Source organism: Kryptolebias marmoratus, linkage group LG3, assembly GCF_001649575.2.
Source record: "Kryptolebias marmoratus isolate JLee-2015 linkage group LG3, ASM164957v2, whole genome shotgun sequence".
Classification (NCBI taxonomy): Eukaryota; Metazoa; Chordata; class Actinopteri; order Cyprinodontiformes; family Rivulidae; genus Kryptolebias; species Kryptolebias marmoratus.
This window is the reverse complement of record NC_051432.1, coordinates 11,182,455-11,198,090: the sequence shown is the minus strand read 5'-3', so window position 1 is coordinate 11,198,090 and position 15,636 is coordinate 11,182,455. Positions and strand designations below refer to the sequence as shown.

General features: G+C 41.7%; 1 protein-coding gene across 1 annotated transcript; it reads left to right on the top strand.

Moving 5' to 3' along the window:
• Positions 1–259: 259 nt before the first annotated feature.
• LOC108231980 (uncharacterized protein C4orf54) lies at positions 260–15,156 on the top strand. Its single transcript, XM_017409434.3, has 2 exons — positions 260–4,402; positions 9,754–15,156. Exon 1 carries the CDS (start codon positions 382–384, stop codon positions 4,375–4,377), a length of 3,996 nt encoding a protein of 1,331 aa, XP_017264923.1. The 5' UTR covers positions 260–381; the 3' UTR covers positions 4,378–4,402; positions 9,754–15,156.
• The last annotated feature ends 480 nt before the right edge of the window (positions 15,157–15,636 follow it).

The following is a 15,636-nucleotide window of genomic DNA, read 5'->3' as shown; positions in this document are numbered from 1 at the left end:
ACAAGTTACGGGTTTATGCAAATTAGGGGCTCATCACCACTATCTATAATGTTATGGTAAAATTAAATACATAAAGAATAATAATAAAAAAATAATAGCAATTAAAAAATGTAACTGGAGCTGTTCTTCCAGGAGAGGTGCTGAAAAGTTTGGAGGTTTGGCCAAAACTATAAAACGCCTGAATGTAAATTGGGATTTTCTTTGGGACTCCCCCATCTCTTCATCTGTCTCTGTCTCTCCCTCCCTCCCACACACACACATACACACACACACACACACACGCGCACACACACCGGCCGCCCCTCTGCTCCAGCCTGCAGAGTTTTCCGTCCAGTGTCAGAGGAACACCGAGGACCACCTGACGGTTTCGGACCGGACTAAATGGAAGCAGCGGAGGAAACTCTCACTTACAGAAATGACACCGGACTTCACAAGAAGCTGCTCAAACACGAGAAGGACCGAGAACCGGAGAGGAAGGACACCGAGTCCAACTATGTGGACTTGGACATGAGACCCGACGGGCCGAGGACGGTGAAAGTGACTTTCACCGGCGACGGAAACCAGCTGTCCGTCAGTAAAAGCGACACTTCGAAGCAGGGGGAGAGGAAAACCGCCTCAGATGAGGACGAACAGCAGCAGGAGGAGGACGAGGAGGAGAAGAAGGAGGAGGACACCGTCCTCATCGAGTCTCTGTTGGACACTGTCACCGAACTTCCCGACCCGGACTCGGACGCGGAGAAGCGGCCCGAGCGGGACTCCAGTGAGAAAAACACCGCCTGCAGCGACAGCGACGAGCTCCGATACACGGACATGTGCTTGAACAGCAAGACGGAGTCCGACGATGGAACCAGCGCCGCCGACCTGTCCGACCACTGCGGCTCGGACACGGTGGAGGACGAGTCCCACTACATCACCACGCACGAGATCCAGCTGACCGAGCTCGACCACGACGTGGACTACGACCTGGGCCGCGGCACCCGCTGGGAGTTCGAAGATGGCAACCTGGTCTACTCGTTTGTGGATTACGCTTCTTTCGAGAGCGACGACCCCCGGGAGGAGGAGGAAGAGGAGGAGGAGGTGGGCACCCCGACCCTAGTGGAGGACAGGAGGAGCCACGCGAAGGCGCAGGCTAATCTTGGAGGAGCGGCTGTCAGCACCGAGCAGGAGGAGAGCGATCTGTGCAGCTCGGATGAAAGCCTGTGCAGGAACCAAAACGAGAACCCCGCGGGGGAAATCCACCTATCGATCCAGACCTCCTCCAGGGCTGTGAACGACCCCAGCGGCACCTGTTGGTACACGAAACACCTCGCAGACAGGAGCCACTTCGTGAGCTCTGGCGCCAGAGCGGGGCCCCTGGCCGACAGGGTTCCATATTTCATCCCTGCTCCGGGCCGTCAGCACCTCGCCACCAAACTGAGACGGAAAGATATTAATGAGTATTCCAGCGGAGCGTCCAGCTCCTTCAGCGAGCTGGACGACGCTGATAAAGAGGTGCGTAACCTAACCGCCAAGTCTTTCCGGAGCTTGGCATGCCCTTACTTTGATGCCATCAATCTTAGCACCTCTAGCGAGTCCTCAGTGTCGGAATATGGGCTTAATAAGTGGTCTGCGTATGTAGATTGGAATTATGGGAAAGAGCGCAGCGTAATTGCGCACAAAACTTCCAGTGCGACGCTGGAAATGAGCAAAACTGTAGATGGCAGGGGGAGTAACACCGCCGGCGGGAAAGACGCGCAAACCAGAGTTTACTCCCTGAACAAGAGGGTCAGCTCGCAGCAAGCAGCGCCTCCTGGGAAAAAGATCCAAATGAGAGAGCAGGCCGCTCAGCGCGGAGTCACGCTGAACTTTCGCTGCACCGGTGCCAAATGCGCCCAGAAAGGAGGACCCAGCCAGGTCAGCGGGGCTGTGCTGGCCGGGTCAGGCTGTGAGGTGCAGTGCAACAAGGAGGACGGCGCGGAGGACACGCACAAAAGGGCAATTTTTGCGTCCAGTCTGTTGAAAAACGTCATCTCCAAAAAGATGCAGTTTGAGCAGGAGCGCAAAATGGAGAGGGGGGAAATCTGCGACTCCTACCCGTCTTCGTCGCCCTGCTTCAACATGAAAGATCAAGAAAAGAGTCCGAGTAAAGGCTTGCAGATGCAAACCTCGGAATCAGCTGATGATCAGAACCCTGAGGGAGGCAGATCCAGCTCCTGCGCGGAAGAGACAAAAGGCACTAAAGATACCGAGACTGTCCAAATTCAAAGTGGTGCTTTTAGGTCAATTAAAGAGGATGAGCCTCAGCCTGAGAAGGAGGCTGAGCCTGCATCACAGGCCACATCCAGTGAAGGGTTAGACAGCAGCAGCGTGCTGACTAAACTCCTCTTTGTTCCGAGCTGGCAGCTTCTGTCAAAAGACAGGAACTTTACAGACACAACACCACACATGCCTGACACAGACACACCTGAATGTGAAAAAGACAAGACAAAGGTCAAAGAAGGGAACGAGAAGGGAGGAAAACCACCTGAGATCAAAATTTGTCTGAGAAACGTGAAAGAAAGTAAAGGCTGCACATTGAACATTGCAAATCTCTTAACCCCTAAAATAAATTATGACATCAACAAGTTCAGGGCAGCAGAGGGGAGCAAATATCACGTTTTGTCTGCAGTGGAGAAGGTCCCAAACTTCACTGTCAGAGACATTAGAGACACCAAGTGCAAGTTTCAAACTCCAATATATCATGTTAGGGATGTGCGTAAGTTAGTCAAAAGCTCGTATAGTTTTGTTTCTTTGGATAACAGTGAGAGCAAAACCTCCACAGCGGCTGAGAAACTGGAGGAGAAAGTTAAAGTGGATCCGATGACACATTTGTTACCATCTCCGATGGTGATTAAATGCAACTCTGTTAAAACAGATGTTAAATCACAGGCAACAGAGGCACGAGCTGAGGTCGATGCCCCGTCTGAGACTTCCCAAAGTGAAAACACGTCTTCACTTTGTGCCACCAGCAGAACGAAGCAGGGAAATCCTGATCAGTCCGAGATGCAAACAAATCTTGAGACCAAACTGATAAAACAGAGGCAGGATGAGAGGAGAAGCGACGCTGCCATACCAAAACAGGACGCACTGGAGAAAATCAAGGCTGCGGTCAAAACGATGGAGCAGCTTTATGTTTTTGACAGAAACGAATGGAAGCGTAAAACCCAAGCCTCTCACCCTGTCGCAGACAGCCACGTGTTGTCGCTTCTCGCCAGGGATGAGCAGACGAGTCCTCAGTCTTCAATAAATGCCACAGAAACGGGGGCGACTCACAGAGAGAAAAGAGCCCTGAATATCATCCATGTTCCGTACAACAGTGACACGTTTAAAACACAATCACCTCAGGGTTTCACCAACAAAAGTGTCCTTCATTTCAGCAACAACAGGAGTAATGTCAACATTAAGTCAGACAGTGATCCTGTCCCTCAGAGCTCTGCAGTGAAAAGCTCTAAAGCCTCAGTGGCTCCGCTCGCAGTGAAACTAGAGCCACAGAAACAAGAGCATCCAGAGCCGGAAAAGGCCAAAACTACTTCCACCAATAAAGTCCCACAAGCCTGCTCGGACTCTGAGAACTATCTAACAATACCAGGACTGGGGCCTTCGAATGAACCCAAGCTGCTAAGCCAGGAGCCAGTTCTCAGTGAGCAGAAGTGGTCGCCTTTAATCATGGAGTACCCAGCTGCAACCATCTACCATCACCATCCAACAGCAGCAACGAGTCCTCACAAACAGCAGCAGGCATTGTGCTTCTCTCCCTCTGTCCCCAATGTGTCCCCCACCCCGTCTGCAGGGGACACAGTCCCACAGACCCAGCGCAAGATGCTCCTGGACCCCACAACTGGACACTATTACTTGGTGGACGCTCCAATACAGGCTACCACCAAGAGACTGTTTGACCCAGAGACAGGCCAGTACGTGGATGTACCCATGCCTCATTCACCTGTGGCCCCCATCACACCTGTGCCCCTCCCTCTGTCCCCCCTGGCTCTGAGCCCGGGCACGTACACCCCCACCTACATGATCTGCCCCGGGTTCATCCCCTCACCCACATTATCTGCGCAGGCGGTGATGCCACAGTCCCCGTGCCACTTCGAGGACCTAGCAGCACCAACAGCTAGGGAAAACGCAAAGCTGAAGAGCAACACAGCAGAGAGGGCGTATTACAGCGCAACGGGAGAGGCTCCTCAGGGGGGGCCGCTTCACCTGCCTGTCAGTTTGGGACATGTGACCAGCAGAGGAAGTGGCACGAGCTCTGACAGAAAGGCACTTATCAGCATCACAACGCAGCAGGGTCCAAGAATCATCGCCCCACCCTCTTTCGATGGGAAAACAATGAGCTTTGTAGTCGAGCATCGGTGACCAAGAGAACTTCTCTTCACAAAATGTAAGTGCGACTCCTCAAAGTCACACAGAGCAGCAGCTTCTGTAGGCGCTTCCCTCTGTGTTTTTTAAATCTGTTCTCATTTTCTGTAACTCGGCAACATTCACCTTCACGCTTTCAAATAAATATAAAGGTGACTGGACTCAAAGTGTATAGCAAGCCAGCGTAATGCGTGTTTACAAGTGAGTATAGTTCACATCATTCTAAACCACAGACAGGTGGGAATCAAATCAAATCCTTTATAAACTACATTTCATGCATGAATTAACTCAGTGTGCTTTTTATTAGGAACTTAAAACATAGAAGAACAATGTTGTCATGTACACATTCATACAGACTAGGGATTTACAATATTGTTTATTGTTGCAATGACAATATCAACTGCAGTAAACCCACATTTTCCTCACTTCTAACTTCAATATAACACTGAACTTTTTTAATATGTGAAAAATATGTATTTTAATATATCTGGCCAGGCAACAAAAAAAAAATCATTTATTATTTTATGACTTATTTAGAGTCTGAAAAATCAAAATTAACTATAGCACTGCACAAATGATCGAATGGGCTGACCGGTCAGAGCACATATTTAGCATGATACGTTGTTCCTAATTTTATTAAATGGGCTGTTAGGAGAATAAATACCTTTGTTCACAGTTTCATTGTTATTTTTAATTTTATATAGCAAACATTTTATTAAGACAAACAAAATATTAGTGTGATAGGAACAACTGTATAGCTCAAATTTAAATATGCATCCTTCAACAAAATGCTAAACAAAATGAGAGCCAGTAGAACGTACAGTGAAGGAAATAATATTAAACAAAAAAAATATCTAAATATAGATATAAACAGAATAAAATGAATTTAAAATTTGCTGCATCATAAATAAAAAGTAAAAAAAAACACCAGACAGTAAATGAAAACAAGTAAATAAACGTCACAAACTAGCAAGACCTGCAACAATTATTTTAGCCACCAGTTAAGGCAAAATGATAAAATTCTTCTCATTTTAATGGGACAAAATTTAATATAAAGTTTCAAATTTAACACACAGAACTAGGATACATAAAGGGGCATAACATGAATGAAAAATGTCTTTGAATTGGCAAAACTACCATAAAGTAATAAAAGACTGCAAAATATCTGTGACTGTCAAAGATATGCAGCTAAAGAGTTAGTTTAGTGTCTCATGTTGCTGTCGGTTTGGGTGACTTTGTCCTTGGAAAGTCAAGATGGAGCCTGTAACACACATGCTTTGTTACCCACTCCTTGGTCTATTTCCTTGGCTTTTCCATGATTTCCATGAGCGTAAATATTGCTCAAACAGCAGCCCAGCTTGGCCACTTCAGAAGTGTCGTGTCAGTGTTAATAGACATGCAGTAGCTTCATGACAGGTAACCTGACTCCCCTGAACTCGGCTAGGAGATTGGATTTTCATCCACGACCCTCAGCTTTTTCCCGGCATTACACATCGTCGGGCTATTTTAATAGCGCGAGACGAGTTTGTTTACACGGTTTATTCCCAGGGTGTCACAGGAAAGTATTCCAGTTGGTGGCACCTTACATACAGATATTCTTAATCAGGCATAAAGGCTTTGATTTCCTCCATAGCATTAAGGTTTAATCATTCTTCATGTGAGAGGTTTCATTAAAAACCTGGTCAAACCTCTTTTTTTTTTAGCTTATATCAGTTTATTCCTAATAAATCAGAAGAAACTAAATATGACGCGTCAATGAATATTCACTTGAATCACTAAATAAAAACTGTGTATACATGACATAGTTCCTGATAAAAACAAAATAGTTAACTGCAGCTTTGGGGAAAAGGGGTTCAACTAGTTTCAGCCACAGTTTCAGCTTTAGTTTGACCTGTAAAGTAATTTCAAAGAAACATTTGCTTCAAATGTTGCAGCAAATGAAAACAACCTTTGCTGATTCTATATTTAGTAAGACAAATATCAAAACTGTGGAAATATAGTCTCTGTTCCAAACTATGTGGGTGATCTGTTCATAATCCAGAAACTATGACTCTAGTTGTCACATCAGCCATTTGTTGTAAAATAATCCACTACAAGTTAGCCGTTATCATCTTTAACATCCACTAGCTTGTCCTTTAGCTGCCACTTAATACCAGACATCAAAATGCTAATATATATTGTTTTTGTTTTGTAGTTTTAAATAAACATGTTGATTATTTAAACACAGTATTAATAAAGCTCTACACAAAGATATGAACAGCACACCTAGCTAGAAAGCTACATTTTCATCCAATTTGCAAAATTCATCATAAAGGAGTTCTTTAAAATAAACTATCAGTGACTTAAGAAAAATCAAAAATCAGTATGTTAAACAGTGTACATTAATTGTGGACTTGTTGTTTCTTGACACATAACAAGACTTGTCAGAGTCATGTTTTGAATTTTCAGCATGTTTGTGAATTTTGCAGAGGCTTGTGACCTAATGAGCCAGAAAAATAAGATTTTTTTAACATGTGGCCAAATCCATATAAAATAGCTTGCCTTGCCTAAACTAGGGATTGGCAGTAATTTTTGAGTATGCAAATTTGAATATTTTATTTATGGATTAGTTTGAGAAGTGGCTGTCTTTTCCCACTGGCACTTTTCTGAGCACAACACCTGCTTTAAAGACCTCAAAATGATCCGATGTCTGCTTCTGCCATCGTCCCAGTTTTATTTGGAAATGATTACAACATGGAGACGACAGCCTCAGGGGAACTACACCTTTACAGCCAGAACACTTCCCCACGCTTCCACTTTAATCTAATAAACTGGTGAAAAAATGAAGGAATGAAAACAGGCCTATCTCAGATTAGCAGACTTATGGAAGAGATGTGTGTGCCTGCAGTTCTGTTCGTTAGGGAGTGTTTTCAGTGGCAGGATTTGTGGTGATATATATCGCCCTTTCACTTTCAGCAGTGAAATGTTTTTGACCATGTCTGTGTGCGTGTGTGTGTTTGCTTGTCTAACTGTTAACAAAATATGTCATTACCTGCTAGACTGATTTCAATGAAACTCTCAGAAAGTAATTTTTAGTTGTACATCTACAACTCAATAACTTTTAGAGTCAACCCAATTCAAGATGGCTGCCACAGCTGACTGACCTTAGCCAACATAAAATGTCTACAAATTTATAGATAATGAGATGCTGTGGGAGTCACTGAGAGTCATTAACAACACATACTCCAAGTGCTAATGCATCTCTCAAGATCTCCCAATATTGCATGAGATTGTATGTAATGTTTTTTAAAAGTTTAATCAAAACATTTCCATCCCTTCTCCTAATAGGATTATCATAGAGTAGAACGATGTCAGGTGATATACATTCCTTCAAGGCCTTTAATCACAGTATGTTTTTATCCTGATCATGTGGGCATGTTCATTCTAGCTGTTTACCTCACAGTAGAAATATATTTCAATATTTTGTTGACCTGAACATTTTTTAAACAATTATAATCTATTTTAAAAAGAGCATGGTCCTAAGAGTCCTATGTGCACATGTCTTAAACTGTTTTGTGTGAATACAGCAAGTATTTGAAAACTAACCTCACAATTGCCGTGGGTTTTCAAAGAATGTCTTTGAGATGCCCACTGCTAAACTCTTCTCCTCTTACATCTTATTTCCTAATTATCACCAGGTTGTGTAGGTTCATAAACCTTAAAAAAAAAAAAAATCAGTGATGTGAGACAAAGTGAGGTCTCATGGGTGGTTGGAATAAGTATAACTTCGCTGTATCTGGATATGTTGTTTTTTGTCCATGTTGGGTCTTCTTGTGTCCCAAAGGACAAAGAACAAAACAACAAATCAATTTATTAACACTCAACAAACATGGTTGTCATGCATTGAGTTAAACTTCTCTGTTTACAAATTACAGTAAAGTCATTTAAGTTATTCAGCCTTTTTCATTACCAGCATTTCGACCTGTAGCTGCCATTTTAAGTTTGTTCTATTTAAACTAAGGTGAATTCATCTGGTTTTGTTTTGTTTAATGCTAATGCTTTGCCTGCAAAATTATAATTGAAATCTGCACTGAAAGCAGACACTTTTACATTAAGCTATAAAAATGTGAAACGGATAATAAATTAATTTTGGTATATCTACGTTTTCAATGGTAGAAAGTGAATTATTTGACTCTGTCTGCATTTGTTTGTGGGTCTACGTCTTCTCGTTCTTCTTCACCCTGCAGCGCACCCCCTCTTAGAAGTGATTTTTTTTTTATCCTTCCTGACACACTCGTATATACACGCTTACACCTGGCCAAAGATCTTTCTCAGCTAATGTGTTAGAGCAATAACATAACTGCATGGGTATGAGGGATACATGTCAGCTGGGGCCGTGGCAGGGCGGAGGGGGCCTAGGTTGGGACTGAGTAGAGGTGTGAGGGGAACACAGGGCGTGAGTGTGTGTGTGTGGGTGTGAGTGTGTGTAGCTCGTGGGGCTGTTTCGGGTGGAGGGACATGGGGGCATGACTGGGATAGTGATGCAGGAGGAAAAGGTCAGGCAATGCAAAGTATTTGTTGTGCTGATGCAGGGAGAGGACAGCTGCTCGTAGAGATCAGATGCTCCTGCAGCTCCGGCTTGGAAGCGAGTCTGTCGGACTGCGAGGGGGTCAACTTTTTATAGCCCCCACCCGCCCCCGCCCCTACATCCCATCCCTGCCTGTTCCTAAATGGGCAGAGGGGAGGTAGAACTCACCGCTGACCTCCATAACACCTGTGTAAACAAATCGATCAGCTTGGCCCCGGGAGCGATTCAGATGAATCTGGTCAGCTGGTTCAGGGAGACTTTAATGATGCCATCGTCCATCAAAAATTAAAGGCCTAGCAGTTCTTTAAGAAATGCATTTAGTCTGCCACTTTTCATGCCAAAAATTGAATCTAAGATTAACCTATGTTTAAAAAAGCTATGGCTATTTTGGTTACACCTTGAAAATAACAGCACAATCTCATTCAATGCTGCGATATCTTGCATATCAATATGTGCTGTGACTGATTGTCAGCTACTACCACACTGAATGTTAGCTCGATATCTGTAAAATTACTGAGGCATCGCCTTTTTTGCGTAGGCTAAGGCTGATTACTTGTGGTGACCATCTTGAACTCGATTGACTCTGAAAGTTAATCAGTTGTAAATGCACATCTCATGATTACTTTCTGATAGATTCATTAAAATCCGCTCAATGATTCACAAGGTATTTTGCTGTCGGTACAGACAAACTCACACACAGACAAGGGCCTAAACATGTTCACCCCACCTTCGCTCGGCAGTGGGCGATAAAAGTGTTCATTGTGTCTGTATTTTACATCAAATTCTTTCTGTTTTGTTCCTTGCAGATCTCTCTGCTGAGGAATCTGCCTTCGTTCACTGTAAGTGCAGTTTTCACCCCTGTGATCCACTCGGAGAACTTCCACCATCACCTTTGACCTGTCTTTCTGTTCTGTTGTTTATTCTTGTTTTCTGTATGCATTGCAGCACTTTGTAGACTTAAAATATTCTGTCATGCCCTTTGGTGGATGTGTTGGTAGAAATTGGCTTTGTTATACTTTCCATTCAGATGCTGTTTAAAGCTATGATCTCTATTCAAATACTGTTTGTGCCCTGCAGTTTATTCACAATGGAAACAAGGCAGTTGTGTTATAATAAAGTTTTATTTATTTTTGCCTCAATTTACCATTTCAGTAGTAGTTCTATGTATTTAATGTGAGACTATGTAACATTTGCAAAAGAAAATATTGCCTATTTGCTAATACAAAAGAAGTCTGAGTGTATGACAAATAAAAAGTGACATTTCTAAAACCAGAGGGTTTGTTTCTAGAACCGTCGTTCACCGTGATACTAAGATTACTGAGTCTGCTTGCTAACATTATGGCCCTGGATGTGTACATATTAACACCTTGTGTTAGGATGTCACACATGTCAGACACCTTCTTTTAAAGGACAGACAGGATCCAAGCAAAAAGCACCCAACAAAGAGGCATGTTTGTTGCTTTTCTGCATGTATCAGATAAGATTAATTAAGATTACCCATGAGCCTACCGCCAGTTTAGCCCCTGACTCTCACATGTGTCTCAAACACAATACCAAACAAACAAACACAAACAAAAAAAAGAAAGAAAGAAAGAAAAGAAATAAGAAGTTGTCCAGCTTGTTGCTGGAGAAGCTGCTCAGGATCATCCTGGTTGTGGAAGTTTGGATCAATTGCTTCATTTTTTAGAAACTCTGGAGAGTCTATGAGTTTGTTGGACTTCTAGGAAGCTCAAGACTCTTAGATTGGGTGGTGTAACCCAGCAGGGGTATCCATGTCCTTCAGGACAGTTCTGACTCAGATCCTCAAATGTAACTACGAGTCATGACCATACACAACTAGAGTTTCCCAGGGACTCCATTCCTGTTTCTAAAAGATTAGCAGTGTTTTTAACCAGGGGGGAACTACAGTCTGAAGTCACTGTCGGTGATGGGCTGCTGCTCATATACAGAAGCTTACGCACCACTCATCATGGGTATGAATGTCATATTAATTAGGGGCTTTTAAGTATGGATTTGAGCTGTATTTGCTCCAGGGTTGAATAACTATACAATAGAGAACTTCAAGGATAAAAAAAAAAAACAAGATCTGGGTGCACATCTGTATTTTATTTCAATTTTCTCAAATAAAATCAAAAGGTTCAAAAGTTATACAAACCCAAATATGTCATACGTCCAGCCGATATTTGGTGAAACATCCTTTACCAAGTTGCACCAATGACATTTATGCCCACGATGACTGTATGCAAACCTCTGAGCACAACTGTAAACTGTGAATGAATTACAGCACCAACTGCTGTACATGTTGGCGACTTTGCGCTGCTGACATGGGAACGTTTTCCTTACAATGCAGACAAAGATACCTGGAATAACTTAGAAATGCAAGTACAGCTTGTCCTGTGAAGAAGATCTGGATAAACTGTCCTGGTGTTGGCCTAGTCTCTATTAACAGTACGTGTAAACAGAATTTTGGCTGATATATCGATATCTAAATATAAAATAGGTATTAGTATTAACAATATCTGTCAGGCTCTTGTTCAGACATCTGATGTCTGGTGGTTCAGACACATCCAAGTAGAGAGAGATCACAGGGCAGACCCAGAATATCCTGAAGGAATTACATACCCTATGTGGCCTGGGAATGTCTCAAGGTCCTCCAGGGAAAACTTGGAATATGGCTACCGATACCCAACATGTAGAGGAAAATAAGTGGGCTGGCATGTCTAAATTAAATAGCAATAAACTTGTGACAAAATCATTTTCTTCGTGTGAAATTGATTTTTTTTTTATTCAAAAAGCCAAAAAATATAAAATAAATTAAATAATTGGGATCCCAGTGATATAAAAAGCAACACTGCATCTGTTTAAAAGGAGATATATGTGCCTGTTAGAGATGGTCAGATCTCAGTGGTGTAGTAACATTTAGTGAATGTTAAAGTGATCATTCAGACTTTTTGAACATGGTTCTGTGGAAAGAGTATGAAAAGTTTGGTATCTTACTTGCTGTAGATAGCTCTTTGAATAGCCTCAGTTTAGAATTTATTTATTTTTTTTTTTTTTATCTGACGAGATTGATAAGCTAACAAAGCGGATCTGTGCTGTCTTAAAATGACTCCATCCTCAAAAGACTTTTTGCGGCTCATGCAAACACTAATTTATAAAACTTATCTTTGCAATTAGTTTCACATTACACTGCCATTCTGTCATAAATATAGTCATACAGTCGTATAGCAGAAGTGCAACTGCTGTCACTAATTCTGCTTGTTTATAACCATAAAGTTTGATGTAAATAAATGTGTAATTTGAAACCGATGGCAATCTAAAACTTTATTAATTAGTACTTGCATGAACCATTATGAAAGTTTTCAGACTAGAGGTGTTTTAAGATGGCAGCAGTACACTTTGGTCTTGGCCCCAACTCGAACTAGCTGCTGGCTTGTCAGCGCATTCAGAATTATACTCTTTTTCTCAAAACAGAGTTTATTCAAAGAGCTTTCGACAACAGGTAAGATCTTAAATGTTAAATAACCTTTCCACAGAACCCCCACTTCAAGAGATCTGAATCATCGTTTTAATTTAAAGGAGTACTCTGTGGATATTTTTACAAATATCTGAGGACAGGGACCATTTGTCTGCACTGAATATCTGTTACAGTAACATTTAAACGCAAGAATCCCAGCACATGAAATGACTCCGGTATTTCTACGCGTCATATCACGACACACTATCACTACAACATTTTCATGCCACTCAATGTCTCGTGTTCGGCTTGAAGTAACCTCATTGTCATAACTTGCAAAATGCTGCTCATACCAGCACAGCTGACATGTCGTATGAAGTGGTTTGTGTATACGAAGCATGCTTCTTGTATGTTTCAGGGAGGGGAGAAGATGTTGCTCAGATGAGACGGAGCTGGGACTCAGGTTCAGCAATATATTTAGGTCGCTCTAAGTAGCGTTGGGCCTAATGAGTCGAAACCAGCTGAGATATTTAGAGGATAACTTCCTCTATTTGCGTTGGTTCAGCTTACACTTTTTGTGTAGTGAGATGGGAGCTGATATGTGTGTGTGCGTGTGTGTGTGTGTGTTTGTGACTGCTAGCTATGCGAGGCATTTCAGCATTCTGTGATTACAACAAGGTGTTGTGTTACTTCCCTGCAAACAGGATCACACAGAGTGTACATGTGTGAAGTGTGTCTTTACACTTAGCACACAGGTTTTATAGATCGCTTTTACATAAACTGTCTGAGCTGAGACTTAGGTTAAAATCACCAAACCTAAACTGAACTCTTCCTTTCTCTTCGTTATGATGAAACGCTTCCTTTTCTCTGTCCTGTTTCCACCGGAATATGCAGCAGGGCCTCATTTTGTTTTTGCGTTTGACTTTTCCCATATATGCCATCATCCTTGTAGACGTAACGCCAGCTGTAGATTTGATTTTAGTAGCATGTTTCAAAACTCAGATTAAAGGTATTTGGAGCTGCTGGACAGTCTGTATACCTCCATGTAAAATGCATATGATTTTACATTTTGGAAAGAGAAAAAAAAAAGAATTGAGAGTTTACTTTTTTGTGATAGATCCATGCATAAAGCTTTTCTCACAAGAGCAGGGGTGTCAAACTCCAGGCCTCGAGGGCTGCTGTCCTGGGAGTTTTAGGTTTTTCTGCTCCAACACAGCGGATTCAAATGGTTTAATTACCTCCTCACCGAATCATCAAGTTCTCCAGGAGCGTGGCAACAAGACATCCATTTAAAGCAGGTGTTTTAAAGCAAGAACACGTCTAAAACATGCAGGAGAGCGGCCCCCGAGGAACGGAGTTTGACACCTGTGCTCTAGAGGGTGACAGCTAATCTGTGGTGCAATATAGCATAAAACTGTTGAGACCAGTTTCAGCAAAAACTACTGAAATTATTTTAAAAACACAGTATAGAAAAGAATAAAAAAAGGTGTGAACAGGTCCAAATGGAGAGCCCTGTGTTGTGCTGCCTGTTGTTATGTATTTTTAAACATTTCTGTCCAAAGGTGAAAGATAAGAGCACATATTTCCCTAATTCTGAATTTATTTTATCTTATTTACACATAATACTGAAACCTGTCAAATTAGATAAAATATTATTTATATTTTAAATAACTACATTGGGTAAGTAAACCATTCTATGATCATAATAATGTAAAACCTAAAAACATTTACTCATGTCTTCTTTTATAAAAAACAAAACAAATGTGTGCTCTGTATTTGTGAATAGTATTGTACTTATTGCACTTGGATCGCCAATATTTTGTCACCATCAGTGGCAGCAATGATTGGCTTTAAACTCTTGTAATTTATTTTATTTTTTAATGAAGAGTTTTGTCCCAAAGTTGCACTGTAACAAAGGTTACGACATGTGTTTTTTTGAAACATTCTTGAAAGTGTCCTTAAACCACATAATATTATGGCATTGCTTTTAGAAACAGAACACCAGCTCAGGTACATTTCTCACGTTTTACCTCAAAAAAATGAGAAATAACATTATTAAGGTTATCATATCATGCATGAGGGCAGACAGTGGGGCAATGCCATGATAACTGACAGGATATTAGGGTTAAAGGGACAGTCCGGTCGTTTTTGAAGTGATGTTCTGTCATAATTGTCAGTAGTTCGTATCTTGTCACGGAGCTCTGAGTGTGAAGAAAGAAGCAGAAGACTTCCTTCAGGCTAGGCTAATGAACAGCCAAACAAGGCTAGGTTTTAGCCTATCTAATGCTGTTTTTCAAGTTTACAAAGTAACTATTTCTCAAAAATGTCATACTGGTATGACATTTTGACTGGTATGACTGATGTAACACGGTGCTAACTATTTGACAGAACATCACTTTAAAAATTGACCAGATTACCCCTTTAAATACTGGGAAAAGATGCTGTTAAGGCTTGGTTTTAGAAAAAAGAGATGAGTCAAGGTGAACGTAAGATGGTCTGAGATAAGTGTTTGAAAGAAGCAACACAAAGTCATACAACCATTAGGATTAAAGGATTTTATTCCTTTGTTTTAATGATGCTGTTAAATGTGTCGCTGCTTCGGAAAATGTGGAGGATGAGATAAAAAGTGTACGGAAAACCTGAAAGAAGATGTGAGTGCCATGTTGGCACTAATGAAAGAAAGAGAGCTGGATGACTTTAATGTGGAATGACAAGCCTACATTTGTTTGCAATAAATCTGAAATACCCTGAACATGTTTCTGTCCGTGTAAATCAGTTTCGGTCTGTGTTTGTCTTGAAAGTTTGAATGAATGTCTTTAATTAGAGATGAAAAAGTTTGATACGGGAGTTCAGATCTGTTGAAGTGGGGCTTTGGGGAAAAAAACTTATGAGCCCATTATATCTTGCTTGTTGCAGATGGCTCTTTGGACAACCTCAGTTTGGAGAAAAGGAGTTTAATACTGATTAGACTAAAGAGCTAATGGCTAGTCAGAGTGAAGGCAAAACCAAAGTGGATTACTGCCATCTTAAAACAACTACAATCTCAAAAACCTCACAGCTGTTGATGCAAACATTATTTTAAAACCTTTACGTTGTCATAAATTTGTCAATACAGTTATTGACATAAAATTTTAAGGTTGTTTGTGAGCACAGATAGCGGCAGCAGCTAAGCTGTAGCAATTCTGATGCTACCTTTGGGCAGTTTTAGTAGAACGATAATGTAAATGATTAA